The 23,840-nt window shown below is 41.5% G+C and overlaps 1 protein-coding gene across 22 annotated transcripts in view; it reads right to left on the bottom strand.

Annotated features, from left to right (window-relative positions):
• AKAP9 (A-kinase anchoring protein 9) overlaps positions 1–23,840 on the bottom strand; it is a 210,018-nt gene that overhangs the window by 56,641 nt on the left and 129,537 nt on the right. For 15 of the 22 annotated variants that reach the window (XM_037890710.2, XM_037890715.2, XM_037890724.2 and 12 more), the window contains 3 exons: positions 23,577–23,785; positions 8,793–9,019; positions 1,316–1,618 (listed from right to left, as the gene is read on the bottom strand). In XM_037890710.2, the coding sequence (XP_037746638.1) occupies positions 1,316–1,618; positions 8,793–9,019; positions 23,577–23,785 (739 nt within the window). The remainder of the gene's footprint in view (positions 1–1,315; positions 1,619–8,792; positions 9,020–23,576; positions 23,786–23,840) is intronic. The other 7 variants (XM_043541209.1, XM_043541212.1, XM_037890717.2 and 4 more) reach the window with 1 other exon arrangement.

Raw genomic sequence — 23,840 nt, forward strand, 5'->3', positions numbered from 1 at the left:
ATAACAATTTCACACCAATTTGTCTACTTATTGATAAAAATGGCTGTTCAGAATTAAACTTCTAACTAGAAAACATCTAATCACTAATATTTCTTTTAACATTAATGAATTTAAACTATCCTTTGAAAGCAGTGCAAGACTTTAAAAGGGTGCATGGTTCGATAGCTTGTACTGACTTTTAAAGGGACATCAACAAAATTTGAAACAAAATTTATTCAAAAATAAAATTTAAAAGACGGGACAGGTACTAGAGGTGCCCAGGAATCGCCCTACTAATTTGTTGTGGTTTTACAAGCACCATTATACTATTTTAAGTTTTTATATCCTAGGTTGCTGTATGAAAGACTCACACAAACAAAAGGGGAAACTAAGCAACAAACTTGCTATACAGAAAGAAAAGGAGTACTTGTGGCACCTTAGAGACTAACCAATTTATTTGAGCTAACACGGCTGTTACTCTGAAACTTGCTATACAGAGTAAACAGTGAAACTGACTTATCTACAAGGAGATATTCAGGAAATCCGAATTAACTAATTTCCAAATTGAACTAAACTAAACTGAAATAAAGCCAGTTTAATTTTGAATGAATGTCTCTAAACAGGGATTTAATGCAGTTTAACCAATCAATTTTTAATTCACACCTTTAGTTAATTTGGATTAACTTTCCTAGTTTAGACAAGCCCTTAACCAAAGTGCTGTCAAATGCACACATTAAAACTGAAAAATAAAAGATTTTTTTCTCTCTAATCCCTTTAAATTGTAAAGAAGTTAGGTGTTACTGGTAATAAGCATAGGAAAAAAAATCAGACAGAAATGTGTTTTTTCAGTTGACAATATCCTTTTCATAAAACCACTAGAATTATGCCATTTCAAATTTACTAGTGTTCTTAAATTTAAAGATATGTATATTATAGCTTAGAAAATGAAACCTACAGGAGTTGTTTTATTTCATTGCACAGCATTTCCACATCACACACAAAAGAATAAAAACTCATAGTAAATCTCTTTGTTACTGGTCTAAGTAATAAGCACTACTAAAATACAGGCATAAGAACACATGAAATACTCAATCTTTTTATCTTTTCATAAAAAAACTTAACACCCAATACAGTTACAGTTTGTAGCCCTAATAATTTTATAATTAAGACTTATCACTTCCTCTTAAATCATTAAATTAAAAAATGGACAGTCAAACACGATTAAAAACAATGGGTTCTATGTTCAAGAGATATATGTTTAATTTATTTCCAAACACTTTTTCTTTTAGTTGTAAAGATTAAAAAGTTGAACTTCCTTAAATAATGTCATACTTACTGAATATGGAGGTGTAGGCAAGGAGATTTTAGAGACAACTTTTAATATATGCCCATTTTTTTTGTGCCTGTAGTGAAAAATTGAAGTATTTACAACTACAGAGTTATTTTCATCCAAGTGTTCAGTGAAAGGAAAAGGATATGGTAAAGGCACACGAGATTCAACCTCATAGGTATCTTCTTCTTGGCCTTCTGATTGCAAGCCATTAAATAAGTTAGATGCCAAGTATGTGCGGTAAGAATCCATTCCAAAAGATGTTGCTGTTGCTCTCTTCTCCTCCGTCACGTAGCTATTTTGCACTGGCTATTTTAAATGTAGAAATTTGCAATAAAACATCTTACTTTTTTGACACTCTGAGGAGATGGCACAGTAGTGCTAGCGACAGTGTGGGAACAATCATTTCACATTCACATGAGTAATCAAAAAGTGCAGGAAGGTCCCAGGTAAACATCAAGCAATAAAAGGAATCAACATTTGCAGAAACCAGCTGGATAACTGAGCTTTGCCATTTTTCCAATACCATTAAAAAAAACCAACCCTTCTCTATAATATATTTCACATTAAAGTGCAATCTGAATCCTTCAGAAACAGAAAAATGGTAACAGGAGGGAGGTAATTACCAAAGCAAGAAAGTATACTTTCGGTATCAAAGCAGGTACGCTACAGCAAGCAAGCAATCAGCAGAACCTGGCAGCAACTGTCCACACTTTTAATCTCCACTGGAGCATCAACAAGACATTTACATATGAAGATATTTGCCCTTATTCTTGTTCCTTGAGTTAAATCAACAGGAAGAGCTGTTTTGAACTCAGTTAATCAAATAATTCCCCGTCTCACTGAGTAAAAGTTTCCTGTCAATATCTTCCCTGATAAAGAGTTCAGGGCAGAGGGAGTGGCTAAATTAGGTACGCTGGCAGGTGGAATTTGAATTAATACGCCCACATTTGAAGCTTGCCCAACAGGATTCAAATTCCACATCAGAGCTCTAAAAGAGTGTGTTCAAACAGGTTTAAAATAGCACTTTAAAGATTATGCCAGGTTTCTACCACTCCTTTTAAAAAGTATGCCGATTTGTATGTATAGTATTAATTGAGGAAAATGACTTAAGTATCTGCTTTGCTTGTAATTATTTTATTTAGATGTTAGTTTCTCATATTGATTATGCTGAACATGTCATGTTATTTCTATTATTCATCTTTTCAAACTCTTTTCTTTTGGGCTGCCATTAAAGGTAAAATGGCTGAATTTACTTTTTTAATGTTCATACACAGAATATTTAATAAATTATTAAGAAACTTCTTGCACCATTAAGAAACTCCCTAACTCCTCTGTTTCTGTTACCAATTACATGTAACTAAATTAGCAGACATCAGGGGCCACATCACCCAATATGCTTGCTATTCCCAAGTAGAGAAACATTATCTGGTGAGTGGTTGGGAAATGAGGCCACAATTTATATTAGATACTACAGAAAAATGTGTAAACAATGCAAAAATTCATTTATTTTTCTCAGAGGTCTCATTAACAGGAATAAACCTATTTTTATACTACTTCAGATTCTTATGATTTTGAAATTAATATGTTAACTGTAAATATATACATTAATCCTGTTTTCTCAATTTATATTTTTCTTGAAATTATGTGACATTTTAGTTTCATTTAATCAAATACATTATTTTCTATATATTAACGCTTTTTGTGGCACACAACTTGCCAATAGAGACAACATGAGTATAGTTTGGGGAATTTTTTCAAATTTTTTCATAGGAATGGAAAGATATAATGCCAAGCACTCTTAACAGTGTAAATTCCACCTCATGGAAAATTCTGATGCAATAATTTTTACATCCCAATTTTAGAAAACAAAACAGATATAACTTTCACAGCCAAATGATGGCAGGAATGCCATGGCACAGAGAACCATATGCTTATCTTCTGAGACTCGAAACTGATCAAATTGAAAAACTTTTGGTTTGATTTTAGAATACTGTTGCAAAAGTTATTTCAAAATATAATTCCTACATTACTATTATGAAGGTGTTAGGGAAACTGTCCTAATTAACTGATCCTATATGAAATTACACACCTGTTTTAGACTACTCATGACTACATCCATTAGATACTATTTCATCACTATGTAACAAAAATAGAAACATGTTTGACAAAAGTAAAAGAATTAAGATTAGTACACCAATTACTAATGATATAAAATTATTGTCTGAAGTATTTGGAGGAAAGATGCTCCAGGTAGCATAAACTGGATAAAAATAAATGATATCACTTTTATAATAGTGGTACGTATTCCATTAATTATTACTGTAACATTTAACTGCTCTATTCCTTTATTTTGTACATCTATCAATCACCTACTTTTTAAATGCTTATGTAAGAAAACAACATACTATGAACAATTCTACTTATACTTAAGTAATTATGAGTAATTAGCCACAATTATGTGGTTTTGTCTCTAATTTTCTCTGATAAATGTTGCTACAAGAGCCATACATTTTGTAATATGCTGTACCATAATCTGTCATTTTGTTGGATATATGATGCTTTGGATATGAATTAAAACACAAATGGTTTCCTCTATGATATCAGAAAGTGCAAGGTAGTTGAATTTTCGTTCCATTTGGTCAACTTAGATTTGCTGCTATTCTATGTAATCCTCCAACTCCCCTTCCATTTCTATCAGCAGTGATCTATGCATTTTACTCAGAGATTAGAAAGGCAGACAGTTTTAGAGTCTAACGTCATTAGTGTCTAATGTCATTGTTAGATCAGCTACTTGAGGAGTCTATAGCATACAGCTAACTGTGCCTCTGGAACACTTCTAATCCCAGCCAGTTTAGAGTGGCACGCCTCAAAGATTGCTCTCCAACTAATGTCCCCTGGAGAATTTAATTCAACTGATTGATCTAGCAACATCACCCATGCCACTGTTTTTGTTGGGATTGTAAAATATACCATATTAGGGTTTAAGATGCAAAATTTAGCATATGGAATGGATCACATTCCAGTGTAAGACTACCAAATACTGACAGATATACTTTGGCCAGGTCTACACTATAAACTTATATTGGTAGACTAAGCCACTCAGGGGTGTGAAAAATCCACACCCCTGAGTGATGCGGTTATACTGACCTAACCCCGGCGTAGACAGTGCTATGTCAATGGGAGAGCTTCTCCCATCAACAAAGCTACTGCCTCTCGGGGAGGTGGATTAACTATGTCAATGGGAAAAGCTCTCTTGTTGACGTAGTGGCATCTTCACTGAAACACTACACTGGTGCAGCTGTGCTGCTGCAGCATTTTAAGTGTAGACCTGCCCACTGGGCCCTATCTGAGGAGCTGCGGGAGTGAGGGGCACAGAGGGAACAAAAGTGGCATTATGCCTCCTTATGCTTCCCCCCAGTGTCAGAGGTTTCTGGCAATTGATTTAATCTGCTGTGGAATCTGGAGCTATCTCAGAATTGTGCTAATTTAGAATAGCTGGTAATAGTCTCCTAAATGCTATTATACAACTGAGGATTACTGGAGCACAAGATACAGTAGATGCTCAGTCAACAACCCTTCCTCTGACACAGTATTAGCACACCCTTATTCCAGGGAAGAGGATTGAAAGGGAATGGTATAGAGGCACCTGTACCAGCTCTGTGCCACCTAGGGATTCTGCTTAAGCCAGTATTCCAGATCTTTGCCCTGCAGCAGTGGTATAAGGGAGTTGCATAGAGGCAAGGAACTGAACCAAAATGATGTACCTTTTCTGACACTACAAAATAAACATCTGTAAATGTTGAAGTATTGCCAGGATGCCAAAAAGATGAAACATTTTCCTATTCTAAATGATAAATTATGGTGAGGTCTTTTTGTTCTGTTTGTATAGTGCCTATTCCAAAGGTTCTGGTCTCTAATAAAATAATAAACAATAATAATTTAATGCTGTAAGAGAAATGTTTACATTTTAGTATTACCCACTACATCTCATATTTTGTGAAAATAATATGTATTATAGCACTGAAGAACATAGAAATAAAAAGTTATACAAATTAGTTATAGCAAATGTGCAATAGCCACACGAGAAGTATCATGTCTGCCAAGGCTGTTGGGCACTTGTATAATATGTCAAAACATATAAACATTAGATTACCATAAACAAAAGGATGGAAAAAATGTACCTTCTGACTGGTTTTATGAAATGACCACAAAGTACAAATATCCACACTGCACCCTTTTGTTTTCTTTATGCTGTAAAATGAACTGATAGCATCTACTGTAAACTGCAGTGCTACTGAAAACCTCTCTGTGGCAAAGTTTATAGCACGTAACAGCTCAACATTTGCTTTCCCTTTTTTTTCCCCGTTTCACCCTCCAGATGGAGAAATCACTTATTCCTCATGCATGTGGAACATCACATTCACAAAACCATTATGCAGTGTAATCTACTATAAAGTAACAAAGTTCAAATAACTAAATTTAGACAAAAAATAGCACAAGCTAGAAAATCCAAGGTTCTGGCTGAACGCCTTAGTGAAGAAAAAAAGGCACAACATGATGAGATAAACCAGACCATCAACCCTAAATTCAGCTTTTGCCAGTATTAGAATTTCTTTGTGTCCTGACAGTAGAACCTCAAAGATACACCAGAGTTATGGACTTACCAGTGAACCGGAAGTAATCAATCAGGCAGCCGTGCAGACAAAAAAAACAAACAAACAAACAAACAAACCAGCAAATACTGTACTGCCTCGGGGCTTGAGTCCTGGGCTTCAGCCACAGGGAGTTGGGACTGCAGCTGCAGGGTGGGGTGTGTGTGTTTCAGGGCTCCAAGCTTCTGACCCTCAGGAGCAGCGGGGCTCAGGGCTTTAGACTTGGGAGGGGGAGAGCTTTGGGGCTCCGCTCCCTGCTTCAGCCCCGCGCCGAGGCTCAGTGCTTCAGCCACGGGGGGTTGGGGCTTCAGCCATAGAGTGGGAGGGGGTCAAGCCTCCGGGCAAGGGAGGGGCCTCTGGGCTTTTGATCCTCGGGAGCACCGGGGCTCAGGGCTCTAAACTGGGGGGAGCGCTGGGGCTTGGAGCCTCAGCCCCACGGCTCCGCTCCCAGCTTAAGCCCCGCTGGGGGTGCCAGGGCTCGGCACTTCAGCCCCACGGGGAACACTGGGCTTTAGCTACAATGGGAGAGCCGGTTTCAGCCCCAGAATTCCCCCCATAGCTAAAGCCCCGAGCTCTGCCCCAAAGTCGGGAATGGAGACGTGAGGAGCCCCGGCACCCCCTATGGGGCTGAAGCCCCAAGCCCCAGCGCTCCCCACAGGTCTAAAGCCCTGAGCCCCGGTACTCCCATGGGGCAGAAGTCCTGAGCTCCCCATCCGGAGCCCTGGAGCCCCAAGGGTCAGAAACACTGACTCCCCCATCACCACTGGACCCCCATCCTCATGGCTGCAGCCCCAAGCCCCTACCACTACCACCATGACTGAAGTCCGTAACCTCTTGTTCAGAGTTACGGACCATTTCAGAGTTACGGACAACTTCCATTCCCGACGTGTCCGTAACTCTGAGGTTCTACTGTATCCTGTTTGCATCTGAACTTTAACATAGTTTAAATGTATTATTTTTGGATCTTTTTTAAGAAAGAAAAGTCTTTAAAAGATTATGAATGTACATTTACCTAAGATAAGAACTAAGAATTGCTCTAGTCTCTAAGATAAGTACACATTTATGTATTCAGATATGAATATTAATATGGGGAAAATACCATTAACTTGTTAAATTATAATGGCTCTCAAGTTCTACCGTGTCAATCAATATTCAACATCTTTTAAAAGATGAATTTTTAGCCCAACACATTGACAAATTTTTTTCAAAGTCATTAACCTATCACTAAAATCTTTCCTACTCTGTGGATCATTTACCATACATACTGCATGTACCCAACTATTTCACACCCATCATGGTCCACTGCATCAAAGCAACTGTCCTATGTGCATCTCAAGCCCAGTTTATAACTAAAATGACTGCTGAAAAAATATGATGGACAATAGCATTTTTCACGTCAGACTGGACAAACTATATGTCAAGTATGGTTTCTTGTGGCCTATCCATGTGGAAAGTGAAGAAAAACATTTACACCGCCCCCCATGCCTACTAATTCACCTGGGCTAATATAATGCATTTCTAAACATGGATGTAAAGGAGTCATTAAATTAGATATTTAACACAACAGAGCATATTTTTAAAATTCCATTTACCTAGTTTTCCTATTGTATCACAAAAGTACATATGCAAAGATAACATACAGAGCAAAAGTCTCCACCTCCAACATCTAAGTATTGTAAACCTCAGTTTATGCTGGGAGCTCATTGAAACACATCACTATTAAAGGCTTTGGGCCAGAGCCTCAGCTAGTGTAAACTTAAAAGCTATGCAAAGGGAAAGCTGTGGATGCCTGAAGCCCTTCCACAAAAACATAATGCAAACCAAGGCCTTAATGCTGTAAACATGTATACACGTGAGTAACTTTACCCATATGAGTAGTCTTATTCAGCTCAAAGGGACTATTCTCATACGTAAAGTTATCCCATGCACAACTGCTTGCGGGATCAGAGCTCTAAGGAAAATACAGAAATATTCTTCTTTTCTTATGAATATAAAGCAGGGGTGTGCCAACTGTTTGGCCTGAGGGCCACATCGGGGTTCCAAAACTGTATGGAGGGCTGGGGAGGGAAGGCTGTGCCTCCCCAAACAGCCTGGCCCCCACCCCCTATCGCCCCCTCCAACTTCCCACCCCCTGACTGCCGCCCCTCAGAACTCCCGACACATCCAACGCCCCCGCTCCTTGTCCCCTGACCACCCCCTCCTGGGACCCCCCACCCCTAAGTGCCTCCCCACCCCACCCCACCCCCTATCCGACCCCCCCTTCCTGTCCCCTGACTTCCCCGACCCCTATCCACATCCCCGCCTCCTGACAAGACCCCCGGGACTCCCACACCTACCCAACCCCCCACCGTTCCCCATCCCCTGACCACCTCTCCCCCCAGAACCTCCACCCCATCCAACCGCCCCTGTCCCCTGACTGCACCCCAGGACCCCTTGCCCCTTATCCAACCCCACCCCTCCACCCCCGCTCCCCTTCTCCTTACCATGCCACTCAGAGCAGCAAGACAGGCAGCCGCGTGGCCCAGCCGGAGCCAGCCCCGCTGCCCAGCAGGAGCTCGCAGCCCCGCTGCCCAGAGCGTTGGCAGCATGGCGAGCTGAGGCTCCGGGGGAGGGGAGACAGCAGGGGAGGGGCCAGGGGCTAGCCTCCCCAGTCGGGAGCTCAAGGGCCCGGCAGGATGGTCCCATGGGCTGGATGTGGCCCACGGGCCATAGTTTGTCCACCTCTGATATAGAGTCTGCATCTATACAAATACTACATTAATGAAAAACAAAAGAAAAAAAGGCGTACCACTACAAACTCAAAGCATATTACAGTTAGGTAACCCTACCTGATTGCTGGTTTCATTGATGGCTTCCAGAAGTTTTTCAACAGCTGCCTGCAGTCGAGAACTAATATTTAGAACTAATTCTTCATTGTCAGGGTCTATCTCTTCTCCAGCAAAGCCACTCCCTGTGAGATGCTGAGTCAGCTGAAGTCCTTCATCTGTTACTCCTGCCCACCTGATAGTAGCATCATCTCCCAAATCAGTACCATGATATAAGGAAGAGGGCTCTTCTGCAATAACAACAATAATCTTTATATACGGACTCAGCATTTAAAATTAAAAAATTACACATATGAATTATGATTACAGAGACAAGGTATAAACTAATTATAAAATATTTATACCTTCAAAGCAGGACACCACAAAGACATACAGAGAAACTGTTGTACATTAAAAAACCTTTTAGGCAACAGGTGAAATTTTCAACAACAGTAGGGTGAGTGCGATAACAATATATTAATGTCTCATAGCAGTAGATTATTTCATTATTTCATTATGTTACTATAGAATTTTGAAGCACTATCTGATTATTAGATTTATTAGATTCTGAATTGGCAAAAATGTTTCCTTATAATAGAAATGTTTGTTTTATCAAAATAATATAATCTTTAAAATATCTTTCTGCCATTTTTTTTTCAAATGGACAAATATTTTTTACCCAAGGTTTAAATTTCATAGACTGAACGGGTTTATTCTCCAGTTCATAATATCTGACAGTCAACAGTAATTACTCCATATATCGTAAGGCATTAGCAATTCATAATTCTGTGCATGACACACCAAATGTCATTCCTGTTTTTTAGTTACAGAAAGTGAAGTAATTTCCCCATGAAACTGCTTTGGAGACAGATGGAAAAGACTTTTTTTTTTTGGGGGGGGGGGGGGGGGGAGGGGCAAGTAATGGTATCAATTAATCTACGCTTGTTCAGCAATTAAATATGAAACAAGTAAGAGGGATCTGTAAATTACAGTATTGAGTTGTTATTCCATTTAAGGGTTCTGATGATATCCAATATCATAGAATATCAGGGTTGGAAGGGACCTCAGGAGGTCATCTAGTCGAACCCCCTGCTCAAAGCAGGGCCAATCCCCACCTAGATTATCCCAGCCAGGGCTTTGTCAAGCCTGACCTTAAAAACCTCTAAGGAAGGAGATTCTACCACCTCCCTAGGTAACCCATTCCAGCACTTCACCACCCTCCTAGTGAAAAAGGTTTCCCTAATATCCAACCTAAACCTCCCCCACTGCAACTTGAGACCATTACTCCTTGTTCTGTCATCTGCTACCACTGAGAGCAGCCTAGATCAGGGATCGGCAACCTTTGGCATGCGGCCTGCCCGGGGAAGCCCCCTGGCGGGCTGGGCCGGTTTGTTTCCCTGCTGCGCCTGCAGGTTCGGCCTATTGCAGCTCCCCATTGGCCTGGAGCAGCGAACCACGGCCAGCGGGAACTGCAATCGTTCGAACCTGCAGACGCAGCAGGAAACAAACTGGCCCGGCTAGCCACGGTGCTTACCCTGGCGGGCCGCGTGCCAAAGGTTGCCAATCCCTAGCCTAGATCCATCCTCTTTGGAACCCCCTTTCAGGTAGCTGAAAGCAGCTATCAAATCCTCCCTCATTCTTCTCTTCTGCAGACTAAATAATAATTTAGTCTGCAGAAGAATCATGACAGCAAAGCTGGAACAGTTTGTGTAGTTAACAGAACTTCAAAATGGAACTACAGCAGCCTCTTCAGAATTTGCTTGTTTTTAAACAAAATTGTATTTAGTACATAGGTTTGATCTAATCTCTTTATACCTATTCTTCCCTCTTCTTTATTGCTCTCCCTCCTTCAAATTGTCATAAGAATGGTTGGGCCCTCTGAAAAAACAACTCCTACAACAGCTGTTTTGGGGGGAATACAGCAAGAAGTGCAAGATTCTAGTTTTAATTTTTTTTTAAATGAGTTGCAACATGTTTAACAATGTAGTTGATATATTATACATTTTTATGCCTAAACTATACCATTCAGGGAAATGATCACACTTTTAATTTCATGTCATTCGCATTTATTTCAACATAATCAAGCTTATTACCCATATACAACAACTTTTAGGGTAGGTTTGGGGAAATAAAGATTTTTCTTAGCATCTTAAGATCCCAAACCTCTGTAATGAGACCTTCAGTGGAACTAACTATTCTATACTTTTACAATAATATATATCATTTGGATTGCTCAGCACCCAAGCCAAAAGGCCTTTTGGTATCCTGAAATAGTGACACAGGAACTTTAATATCCTCAGAGTAGAAAGGACCTTTATCTAAGATGGACATCCAGCACTGTAGAGTTTCCCAATGCTGTACCAATGTAATAAAGACATTTATTAAAGTTTTGTTAATGTCAATGAATTTGGAATGAAACTTGAAACTCAAAATTACATAATTGCAGTGCAGCCTAACGGTCATAGCCTATAATACCTGAATGTTAACAGAAGTTTTGCCTGAGAAATATTGTTGCACTGGGCTATAGTGAGTTACTTTAGAACACAAAGTATTCTTTCTGCAAAGCAACTGCATAGATATGCAGCACTTTTCTGCAACTTCTGGCTGATCAGAAATATGAATGGAAAAATTTCAAGCCTCAAAGCTTGCTCATAATCAGTACTGACATAGTCTCAACATTTCAGCAGCTGATGCTAATATCATCATTCTCTCTTTACCGATGCTACTAATATTAACAAATAGAAAAGGAGTATTTGTGGCACCTTAGAGACTAACAATTTTATTTGAGCATAAGCTTTCGTGAGCTACAGCTCACTTCATCGGATGCATCTTATTAAGTAAGTTCTCCTTTATCCTTGCCAATGACCAAAAGATTATGGTGTGGAATTCATGAGGTAAAGACAAAGATTTCAGACTTCAGATTTTAAAACCATAGCTTGGTTACATTAGTTTTTACCCCATCCCCAATTCTGTAGCTACTGTTTTGAACTTTATCTTTGGCTATATATAAAATAAAAACCAAATGCAATAAAGCATTTTCTAAAGAAAAAAACAATTCTGAAGCATAATTTGACTGAAGGATAGCTGTCAAACAAAGGGAAGTGCCATCTCCCATCTCCTGAGTTCAGCAGTGGTAATGAATGTAAAGTGCTATTTTATTCTGAAACACAACAATTTTTATATTTATTAATTTATATTTAACAGATCTGTTTCTTGTGTTTATTCAGAGTCATATTTGTTTATTTTAGTGATTAAGGCTTTGATCCTGCATTGAGCTCTGCCTGGGCAAGACTGAGGCCTAAAATCAGGTTTTACTGTTTTTCATTCCTGTTGGCTCTGCAGAGCCAACAGAGCTAAGAACATGTGAGCAGGATTCTATTTTTCCTAATACATCACCAACAGAATAATTTACTTAATTCTAATTAGTTACACCCGTGCATGCCCCAATAATGCTGTGCAATTACCCAGGTGTCACCCATTATTTGGCCTGCAGAAACTTTACAAATAAGTTTAAGGATACTTGAAGAGGAAAAAACCTAGCTTGACTCTCTCAGAGTTTTGATTAAGTCTGCAGAGTGAACAACTGGAATATGGAAGTCACTGTGGGATGGTAAATATAGAAACCATTGATAGCATTTTTAAAAAATCACTTATGAGTGTAGAAATGCACTTTAAAAAACACTATTTCCCTGGAAAGCGTAAGTCTCCAGATGTATTCTTTTGAAAATAGCAAAGCATTCCCACATCTGTGCCATTCATTTTAGGTGACAAATCTGAGGAACTGTCCCAGACTGAGGAGTCAATAAAGGTTTTGGAACAAACTGATAAATTAAACAGTAACAAGTCACCAAAACCGGATGGTATTCAACCAAGAGTTCTGAAGGAACTCAAATGCGAAACTACAGAACTACTAACCATGGTATGAAACCTAGCGCTTAAATCAGCATCTGTATCAGATGACTGAAGGACAGCTAATGTAGCACCAATTTTTTAAAAAGACTCCAGAGGCGATCCTTGCAATTACAGGCCAGTAAGCCTAACTTCAGTATCAGGCAAATTAGTTGAAACTATAATAAAGAACAGAATTATCAGACACATAGATGAACAAGAGATGTTGGGGAAGAGTCAACACGGCTTTTGTAAAGAGAACTCATGCCTCACCAATCCAACAGAATTCTCTGAGGGAGGTCAACAAACTTGGACAAGGGTGATCCAGTGGATACAGCATACCTGGACTTTCAGAAAGCCTTTGACAAAGTCCCTCACCAAAGGCTCTTAAGCAAAGTAAGCAGTCATGGGATAAGAAGGAAGGTCATAAGTACCTAAGAGGAAGATACTCATCTGTAACTGGAGGTTCTTCAAGACGTGTGGCCCCTATTGTATTCCACATGTGGGTGCGCATTCATGCCATGCACCTAAGTCCGGAAATATTTCCAAGCAGCGTCCGTTGACCTGCACATGCATATTGAGTCTCCTCATACTCCTGGTCCACGGTATAATGGGCAGGAAGGAGGGCGGGTAGTGGGAATACAGATAGAGAACACACCTCTCTAAGTTACAGGTGAGTAACTTCCTCTTCTTCTTTGAGTGATGGTCCCTATGTGTATTTCACATGTGGGTGACTTATGACCAGTAATCAGTGCAGAGGTGGCATAGCCATCTGCAATACAGCGTGGTCCACGGCCATGTCCGCATCTGCCATCTATGTTACAGTGCACCGTAAACATATGGACAGAGCGCCACGTCGTGGCCTTGCAGATGTCTTGCCATGGTACATCTGCTAGCGAGGCTGAGGAGGTGGCTTGCACTCATGTAGAATAAGCTGTTACACCAGGTTGGAGTGTTCATAGCATTCCGGTATGCACACTCAGACCCATTTACACATTCTTTGGGAAAATATGGCTTGTCCTGTTGATCTCTCTGCAACGGTTATGTAGAGTCTCGGCAACCTCTGAAAAGGTCTAGTCCTGTGCTAGTAGAACACCAGGGCGCACTGAACATCAAGAGACTGCAGGGCTCTGTTGGTGGGAAATTTGGATGGAACACAGGCAAGTGGATGGATTGACTGAGGTGGAATTTGGACACCACACTGGGAAGGATTTGGGGGTGTAGCCTTAATGAGACCTTGGCTTGTGAAGCACCATGTAGGGAGGGTCTGCCATCATGACAGTGAGCTTGCTGACTCATCTGGCCAAGGTGACAGCAACCAGGAATGCCCCTTTCATTGGGGGGGGGGGGGGTCATGGAGCATGTTGCCATGGGTTCGAAGGGCAGTCTCATGAGGGCAGAAAAAACAAGGTTAAGATCCCATGGAGACAGGAGCTTCACAACTGGTGGAAAGGTGCTGAGCAAGCCCTTCATGAAGCACACAGTTGTAGGGTGTGTAAAGATGGAGGTGCCCTCCACTGGTGGGAGGAAGGCAGTAAGTGCCGCCAGGTGTACCCGGATAGAGCTGATAGCTAAGCCCGATGTTTTGAAGGCAAGTAGGTAGTCCAGCACAACTGGGATGGTCACCGTGTCCAGAGAGGGGTAATGGCAGCGAGACCATTCCAGGAAGCGCTGCCACTTTGTGAGATAGCAAGTTTTCCCGCTTTGGGTGAGGATTTGTCGAACCAGGGCGGAGCACTCATGGACTATACTCAATGCCATTCTAAATACCAGGCTGTGAGGTGAAGGGAGTCCAGGCTCAGATGCCGGAGTCTGCCCTGATCTTGCATAAGGAGATCCGGGAATGCCCAGAGCCTGACTGGTCAGGCAAAGGGTTTCAGGAGGTCAGTGAACCAGAACTGCCAGGGCCAGTAGGGCACCATGAGGATGATGTTGGCCCTGTCCCAGCGAATCTTGTGAAGAACCTGAGACAGTAGAGATATGGGGGGAAAGGCACAGCGGAGGTCACCTGTCCAGGAGATGAGGAGAGCATCTCCCCAGGGCCCCTGTCTAGAGCTGCCCTGGAGCAATAGCAGGGAAGTTTTTGATTCACTTGACAGGCAAAGAGGTCCCAACAAGGGGCTCCTCACTGGGTGAAAAGATCATTGAGGACTACATTGTGCAGTTGCCATTCATGGTCTACGTGTAGCGTTCTGCTGACTGTTGGCTAGAGAATTCTGGGTGCCCAGCAGGTATGTATTGTCACCTGCCTCCTGATGCACCAGTTCCATAGCCAAACAGACTTAGAACAGCAGAGATGTTGTCAGAGAGAAGCTGAATGTGAAGGGACCATATCAGCGGAAGGAAGGCTTTGCAGACGAGATGGACTGCCCTGAGTTCTAGTATGTTTATGTACAACCCAGTTTGTACATAAACACGTAAGTGCAGGCTGCCATATGCCCCGAGAGAGAGAGGCATTGGCGGACCATGGTGCGGGGCCTATAGCAAAGATGAGCAATGAAGGTATTAATCGCAGAGAAATGATCCGCTGGGAGGAAGACTCGTGCAGCAATCAAATCCAGTATTGCCTCTCTGAAGTGTATTTGTTTGTGTGGGTGTCAAAATAGATATGTCTTCGGTGACGCAGATACCCAAGAATAATAGGAGGTTTTGAAGATTGCCAAGAGAGCTTTCAGCTACAAGTGTGTCATGAGGAGCCAGTCATCCAGGTAGGGGAATACGGAGTATCCTAGGTTCCTCCTCTGGGCCACTACCACCGCAAAGACCTTCATGAATACTTGTGGTGCTGTCGCAATGCTGAATGAGAATACCTAAGATTGGAAGTGTTGGTGTGCCACCCTGAAATGCGACAGGTGGATGTCCACATGGAAGTAAAAATCTTCTATGTTGAGAGCCATGAACCATGCTCCCTGGTGGAGGTAGGGGATGATTGATGCCAGCGTTATCATTCAAAATTAGGTCTTCCTGATAAACTTATCTAGTAGTCAGAGATTGAGGAAGGGATGCTGTCCAGAGTCATTTTTCGGGATGAGGAAGTCTGGCGAATAAAAGCCTCTACCCTGGTATTGGGGAGGAATGCACTCTATCGCACCCTTAAGGACGACAGCGTTTGCTTCCTTTTGAAGAATCAGTTGATGGGAGGGATCAGCAGCTGCCTGGATGACCACAGTTTTGGGAATCAGGTGGATAAGTAAAAAAATCGTCCCTTCAGCTGGCACAAAATATCTCTCTTAGGCGGCAACTTCTCCTGGCACCAGTGGGTGCTCAATCCCCCTTGCCCCTGCCCCCATTCCAACCCCTTCCCCAAAGTCCCCGCCCCAACTTCATCTCCCTGCCCCTATTGGACTCCTTCCCCAAATCCCCGACCTGGCCCCGCCTCTTCCCCCCTCCCTCCCACAGCTTGTTAGTGCTGGGAGGAGAAGCGGGGACGCAGCGCGCTCAGGGGAGGAGGCGGAGGTGAGGTGAGCTGGGGTGGGGAGCCTGGCTGCCGGTGGGTGCAGAGTACCCACCAATTTTTCCCCGTGGGTGCTCCAGCTCCGGAGCACACACTGATTAGACGCCTATGCTCTCTCTGCTCTCTTTGGTGTGGGGGCGCACAAGGCTGGTGTGTGCCTCACCGATTGAGCTGGTTCTAGGATGGCCTTGTTTATCGGGAGCGCCATTCTTGAAGGTCCTTGTGGTTGGAGAATGTCCAGGAGGCGGTGTTTGGGTCCTGGACTTCCTCCAATGGAATTTGCAGGTCTGTGGCCACCCTCCTCAGCAGGTCTTGATACTGCTAGTGATGATCTGGCAGAGAGAGCAGGAGGGGGATGATTGCCTCCTCCAGTGACGAGAAGCTCCGGTTGGGACCGGCAGTACCGACTTGACATCCTCCTTTTTGTATACCGATAGTGCAGAAGGGTCTACAGGGGAAGCCTGGCAGGACCCTTGAGATGACTCCGGATGCCTTTTGTACAGGTCCCAGGGCCCCCAGAAGGGCCAGAATGAGAGGTCCACTAGTCTGGGCGAGCCCCTAGGAAGGAGTACCAGGCATCCCTGGGTAGGTCGTAAGCAGAAGGATGAGGAGGTCTGAGATGTATGTCTGGGCTCCTGTGTGGCAATGGGGATGGTGGCGGTGCCATGTCCCAGAACTCCTTGGAGTCGGAGGATGGTTCCATCAGTGGCCAGACTGTTGGTGCCAGAGGGCTGCAGTGCAGCGCATGAGAGATGGGCTTCTCTTGCAGAAGGAGCAAAGGTTCATATTCGAGTGTGGTAGTGTCCTGGATAAGAGCAGGGCCTGAGAGAAGTGGAGATTGTGGATATAGTAGAATCATCTCCTCCACTGTGAGGAATCTCTCAGTGTGGCCAGGGGTCCATGGGACACCCGGTTGAGACTCCAGAGGGACCCAGTGAAGCTGGCAGAGTTGGTCTATCCGGTAAGCGAGACAGAACCGTTGGTGTCATGCTAGCAGCCAGGTGGTCTGAATGCTTTGGTACAAGGGTGACCGCTGGTAATGATGGATTCCGCTTTCGCTTGGCTTTACCCCCCAGCCAAGGGGGCCTTCAGTGGCACTCCCATGGGATCTGCATTTAACGTCTCATCTGACCACGTGTGGCATAGGGAGGGAATGCTGAGTTTATGAGCAGTCCGCTATGGGGACCCTCTTGTGTCTCTTGTGCTTCTTGCTTTCATGATGGGGCTTGTCTCTGGGCTTCAGTGCTGGCGGGTTTTTTTCAATAATTTTTTTATTTACATAATTTATAAAATATATATATTTTACACCAATTTTTCAGTAATAGTGTGCTGTGACACTTTTGTATTTTTATGTCTAATTTTTAGGGCTGTCAATAAATTGCAGTTAACTCACGTGATTAACTCAAAAAAATTAATCACGATTAAAAAAATTAATTGCTATTAATCGCACTGTTAAACAACAGAATACCAGTTGAAATGTATTAAATATTTTTGGATGTTTTTCTACATTTTCAAATATATTGATTTCAATTACAACACGGAATACAAGGTACACAGTGCTCACTTTATATTACTTTTTATTACAAATATTTGCACTGTAAAATGATAAACAGAAGAAATGGTATTTTTCAATTCACCTCATACAAGTACCGTAGTGCAATCTCTTTATCATGAAAGTGCAATTTACAATTGTAGTTTTTTTGTTACATAACTGCACTCAAAAACAAAACAATGTAAAACTTTGGAGCCTACAAGTCCACTCAGTCCTACTTCTTGTGCAGCTAATCACTAAAAGAAACAAGTTTGTTAGATTTGCAGGAGATAATGTTGCCTGCTTCTTAATTACCTCACCTGAAAGCGAGAACAGGAGTTCACATGGCACTGTTATAGCTGGCGTCTCAAGATATTTACGTGCCAGATGCGCTAAAGATTCATATGCCTCTTCATGCTTCGATCATCATTCCGGAGAACATGCCTCCATGCTGATGACGCTCGTTAAAAAAAATAATGCGTTAATTAAATTTGTGAGTGAACTCCTTGGGGGAGAACTGTATGTCTCCTGCTCTGTTTTACCCACATTCTGCCATATATTTCATGTTTTAGCAGTCTTGGATGATGACCCAGCACATGTTTGTTTTAAGAACACTTTCACTGCAAATCTGACAAAATGCAAAGAAGGTACCAACGTGAAATTTCTAAAGATACCTACAGCACTTGACCCAAGATTTAAGAATCTGAAGTCCCTTCCAAAATCTGAGAGGGATGAGGTGTGGAGCATGCTTTCAGAACCCTTAAAAGAGCAACACTCTGATGTGGAAACTACAGAACCCAAAGCACCAAAAAAGAAAATCAAACTTCTGCTGGTGGCATCTGACTCAGGTGATGAAAATGACCATGTGTCGGTCCGCATTGCTTTGGATTGTTATCGAGCGGAACCCATCATCAGTATGGACACATGTCCCCTGGAATGGTGGTTGAAGCATGAAGGGACATATGACTTTTTAGTGCATCTGGCATGTAAATATCTTGCGATGCTGGCTACAACAGTGCCATGCAAACGCCTGTTCTCACTTTCAGGTGACACTGTAAACAAGACGCAGGCAGCATTATCTCCTGCAAATGTAAACAAAATTGTTTGTCTGAGTGATTGGCTGAACAAGAAGTCGGACTGATTGGACTTGTAGGCTCTAAAGTTTTACATTGTTTTATTTTTGAGTGCAGGGTTTTTTTGTACATAATTCTACATTTGTAAGTTCAACTTTCAAGATAAAGAGATTGCACTACAGTACTTGTATTAGGTTAATTGAAAAATACTATTTCTTTTGTTTTTTACAGTGCAAATATTTGTAATAAAAAATAAAGTGTGCACTGTACACTTTGTAGTCTGTGTTTTAATTGAAATCAATATATTTGAAAATGTAGAAAACATCCAAAAATATTTAAATAAATGGTATTCTATTATTGTTTAATAGCGCAATTAATCGTGATTAAATTTTTTTAATCGCTTGAGAGCCCTACTAATTTTGTAAGCAAGTAGCTTTTAACTGAGATGAAACTTGGGGGTATGCAAGACAAATCAGACTCCTGAAAGGGATGCAGTAATCTGGAAAGGTTGAGAGCCACGGCCTTATAAAAGGCACAGTTACAAAGTCAGAAATAAATTGATCATATTCAGAAAACTGGTGGTGAACTTACTTTGATTGATAGATATATGCCTTTTTCCACTTGACTATAGACAAAGAAAAACCTTATAGAAGACTCTCTCTTTATACGTAGTCTCAGCTTTCACAATTAAGATTTTTTGGATGCAGAAGAGGGTGATGTTTCTTTTATATTTCCAGAAAGCTATGGTAAAAATCTTGCAAAGAAACATTTCCTCATACTTGCCATTGTTAAAAAAATAGGACAAATATAAGGACTTTTTTCTTGTAGAAACACTAATGGAAATGTTCCAAAAGCAAATGCTCTAACAGAAAAGCAAAATAATGTCCCACAATAATCAAGACAGAAATGGACCAAATAAATGTCAGTCCAGTTCCTACTGAAGGAACTGTGTCCCCTGCAAGGAAGCTTTTGTATTATAATTTTGTAAGAGTAAATTACAGACTGTGCACTCACACATCTAAACCACAGGCAAAAGAGATTAATTCCACAATAATTTTATCTAGTCTGTAATACATGTTCTTTCCTTTGGCCCCTCAATTTCACCCAATTCTTTTTCAAGAAAACATAAAAAAGAATACTGGCAACAAGCTTATATATGGATGACTGAAATTCAGATGTTACTCTTGTCTCCCACTAGTGGGGCAGAGGGGGCATAGACCAATATGGTCCAAGGGGAAAGAATGCTGTGCACCCATCTGTAAAATCCACCTTTAATAAATACAGAGAGAAGAACAGAAGAACTTTGGTAGGAAAGAAACCCAGGCCTCTTCTATGTAATGGAACATTCCTGCACTTTGGGGCCTTTGAACGAGTACACAGTAGACACTAATTATGGGGCCTTCTGCAGTCTTTTACATACTAGGGTAGCATGTAAACCAGACATGAATTTTTATTGCATCCATCCACGTGGCAAATGCATGCAGCCAATATTTTTATATTGTGTTTTTCAGTATATTTACAGCACATATAATACAAATCACCTCTTGTATAATTCTTGTATGTATAAACAGGAGCAAATAATTAATGACAGCAATGTGTGCAGGGGAAGGCAGAAAGTGTATATATGCAGTTTGAGTGCATATATACACACAGCAAGTGTGTGTGTATGACAGATGAATAGCTGTAAACACATGTATGCACACCTGTCTGGGGGAGAGCAGCAAGCATATGTGCTGTAGGTAGATGAAGCTCACTGGGTATGTGGAAGGAGGGCAGCAAGCATTAGTAGATGGTCTGTGAATATGGGTAGTAGGGAAGTGGCACATGTAACTATGCCTAGTTGTGTTCCAGTCATCACAGAGGATATGATTACATTCTTCACATTTCTCTGGGAGAGAGAATTTGTGAAGGTACAATCCATTTTCTACAGCTCAAACTGTGCACTGAGTCGGAAGAACATTACAAACCATTGTTTTCAATAGATGTGGTCATTGTAAACTTAAATCCTTTCCCACATACATTACTCCTGGGGGAATTCTGTGCCAAAAAATTAAAAATTCCACACACAATTTTTTAAAATTCTTCAAAATTCTGCATATTTTATTTGTCAAAATAATACAGTATGATCACACCAGTTTCAATTATTTTGGTAATTTATTTCAAAATACCTGTCAGCATGTATGTCTGTAACAATACAGACAATGAAAAAGATTCAGAAAATGTTTTTTGTCAAATAGATTCCTTACTAGGCATATAAATACAGAATTTGAGGAATTCATTTAAACTACAATACAAAACAGTATTTCCTGCCCACCCTCAGAAGCAGTGAGAAAACTAAAGGAGGAAGAAAAAGAGTAAGTAAATCTAACTAGTAAACAAACAATTACTCTAACTGTTCTACCCAGTAAATAAAGACATCAGCTACCGCACTGCTGGGAGCTATGTTGAGAAGGAACTGAGAGGGGTCAGGTCACATGCGCTAGATAGGCGCCATTAACGGCGCGAGAGGGGGACAGCACATATGAGACCTAGATGGACACTGCTGCTGAAATTATCTGATCACAGACACAGAAACACACCAACACCTGAAGTGGAGCATGCACAGGGACACTCCTCAAAGAAGAAAGTGTACTTATCCTCAACTGTAATACCAGAATTTGACATTACTGCAGTCAGCCATTTTTTGTGTCCAGCCACTGCTAGCTGAACCCCAAATACTACATAGCAATGAATAATCTTAGTACTTTGAGAGGCAAGGCCAAACAGCTGCATGAGTGCAGTTTTGCTAATCAGAATGGGAGGTGGGACAGAGAGTTAATGTACCATGAGAAAGGAAGGAATGTTGGACAGCTGATCTTGGTTTTAAGTGCTCCTGACATATAAGTTTTATTGTTGTTATGACTAGAAATACTAGAAATGCTTTGATAAGAGATGAGTAGTTTGCTGAAATTAGGGGAATTGGTGACCCACTAGAGGGTTACTATGGTGGCCTACTAGTAGTCACTATGAATTATGTGCTTTGTTAAAATTAGCTATAAAAGATTAAGCAAAAGAATAGATTTTGGAGCAGTCAGAGGAAGCTTTTCTTTGGGCAAGGAGCGAACACCTAAACTTACCAGCAGCCGAGGGAAGGAGGGTCCCTGGAAGCCTGGTTGCTGATTTCTCGAAAACATCTCAGACTTTGGGCAACTATAAATGTTTGGAATGCTCTGAACCTACTACTACAATGTGTGTGTGCGCGTGTGTGCGCGCGCGCGTGCTTGAGACCTTTGGGCAAAAGCACAGTTGTTTGTACCAATCATTTATCAGACGGAGGAGCTGTGTCCCCATTGGTTTATTCCTGACACTGCTTGGAGAAAAAAAGTTAAGTTACCACTGCTTTGGTTCTGAAAACCCTGGGTAACACACGGTGTCTGGGTAACAGACACGGTGGAAAAGCAACAATACTATACCTCCTTCGCCAATCCATTCAGACTAAGAGTATGGCCACCCTATTCACAGGGGAAAACGTATTAAAAGACCAGTCAATCTCAGTCATTAGGTCAGTGGTTCTCAATCTATTTACCACTGTGGGCCACATCCAATACTACCTTTATGGCTCTGAGGATGTCGCATGGGCCACAGCTCTGTGCTGATTGGGCTTCAAGCGACTGGCAGGCCGCAGGTTGAGAACCATTGCATTAGGTTCTCCTGAACAGGCACCAAATTAAAGATGGAAGCTTAATCATCCATTCTGATATCTGAGTAAAAAGTTAAAACCTCAAAAGCAGAGTCTCTTTCCCCTATAGATACACAGAACAAAATCTGTACAATAGACCACCCTTATTAGAGTACTATTTGTAACAAGTTAGAATGTTTATGCTTATGTACTCTTAAGAGTTCATCTCAAAGAATCCCCAGACATTATGTACCAGTACAATTCTTCTTCACCTGCACTAGATGACTACTTCTCTTAAGCAGCACTTTGAGTGGTCACTTAAAGATTTCACTGTGTTTCAGTTGTGAGAAGTTGCCAGTCTCAAATTACCTCAGACATTATAAATTGTTCCAAGATGTAACTTGCCACAGATTTAAGGCTACAGGGGTGGCAGAGAATAGAAACTATTAAAAGTATAAACAGCAAATAAAAACAGTAAATACTAAATACATCTTTATTTACCATTTGAGTAACCACTCTATAGTGTGCATTTTCTTAAAATGGAAATTTAGTAATTTTTAATGGTTACTACTTTTTTCCGGTGACATCCACTAAAGAAATTAAGACTCCAGTTAAGTATAGGCACATATAATAAAATGTTATTTTCTGGCTAGATTGTCACCTATCCTTTGTGCCCACCCAGGGCGCTCCTTTTCCCTCTTGCACTGGCTACGTGCACCATAGGTAGCAGCTTGGGGAAAGAAGCCTCCGCACAGCCATTACTCTCCCTTTTCTACAGGTATGTGGGAAGCAGGCTGTGCCTTAATCCAGCCCGCACCCCCAACCCCACCAATGTGCCAGCAGATGTTCACAGCACCAGGTATTGAGCTAGCACAAGATATATCTGTTTCCTGGTCCACTCCTGGGGCAGGGCAGCTATACATTGCCACATACACAGAGCTTGTAGCAAAGGTACAATTTACCCCCCAGCAGTGCCTAGGAATGCGCAATAGTTAATCAGCTGCTGGTTGTTAATGATGGATATCAAATGGAGATGCCATGTATATCATACACTTTTTTCTTTTTTGTTCGTTTGTTTTTTAAATATACCTGCCCTTTAACTTACCATGAGTTAAAAAAAAATCTTACTTTTCAAGTAAAAAGGCCTGGCATATTACATGTCTTCTAGATGATATGAAGTTAGAAATAAACATGCAACCAGTACCTTTTTCAAATCCCACACGGACACAGGGCTTTACTGACTGCTCTGCCTCCGCCTCCCATAGAACAGTTTTAGAAGAAGGAGGGTCTTTCCCAGGTCTATCCAGTAATCCAAGGACATGAAGACCAATTGTTTCTTCTATAGCTACAGTTGTCTTCACAACCTCTAACAGAATCTTCAGGAGTCTGTTGTTAGCCCTCTCTAGAGTATGCCTGTACATAGAGATGAAACAGAAACTGAAGTCAATGGGAGCTTTGCCATTGACTT

This window comes from Chelonia mydas, chromosome 2 (assembly GCF_015237465.2).
Source record: "Chelonia mydas isolate rCheMyd1 chromosome 2, rCheMyd1.pri.v2, whole genome shotgun sequence".
In the NCBI taxonomy this organism is placed as follows: Eukaryota; Metazoa; Chordata; order Testudines; family Cheloniidae; genus Chelonia; species Chelonia mydas.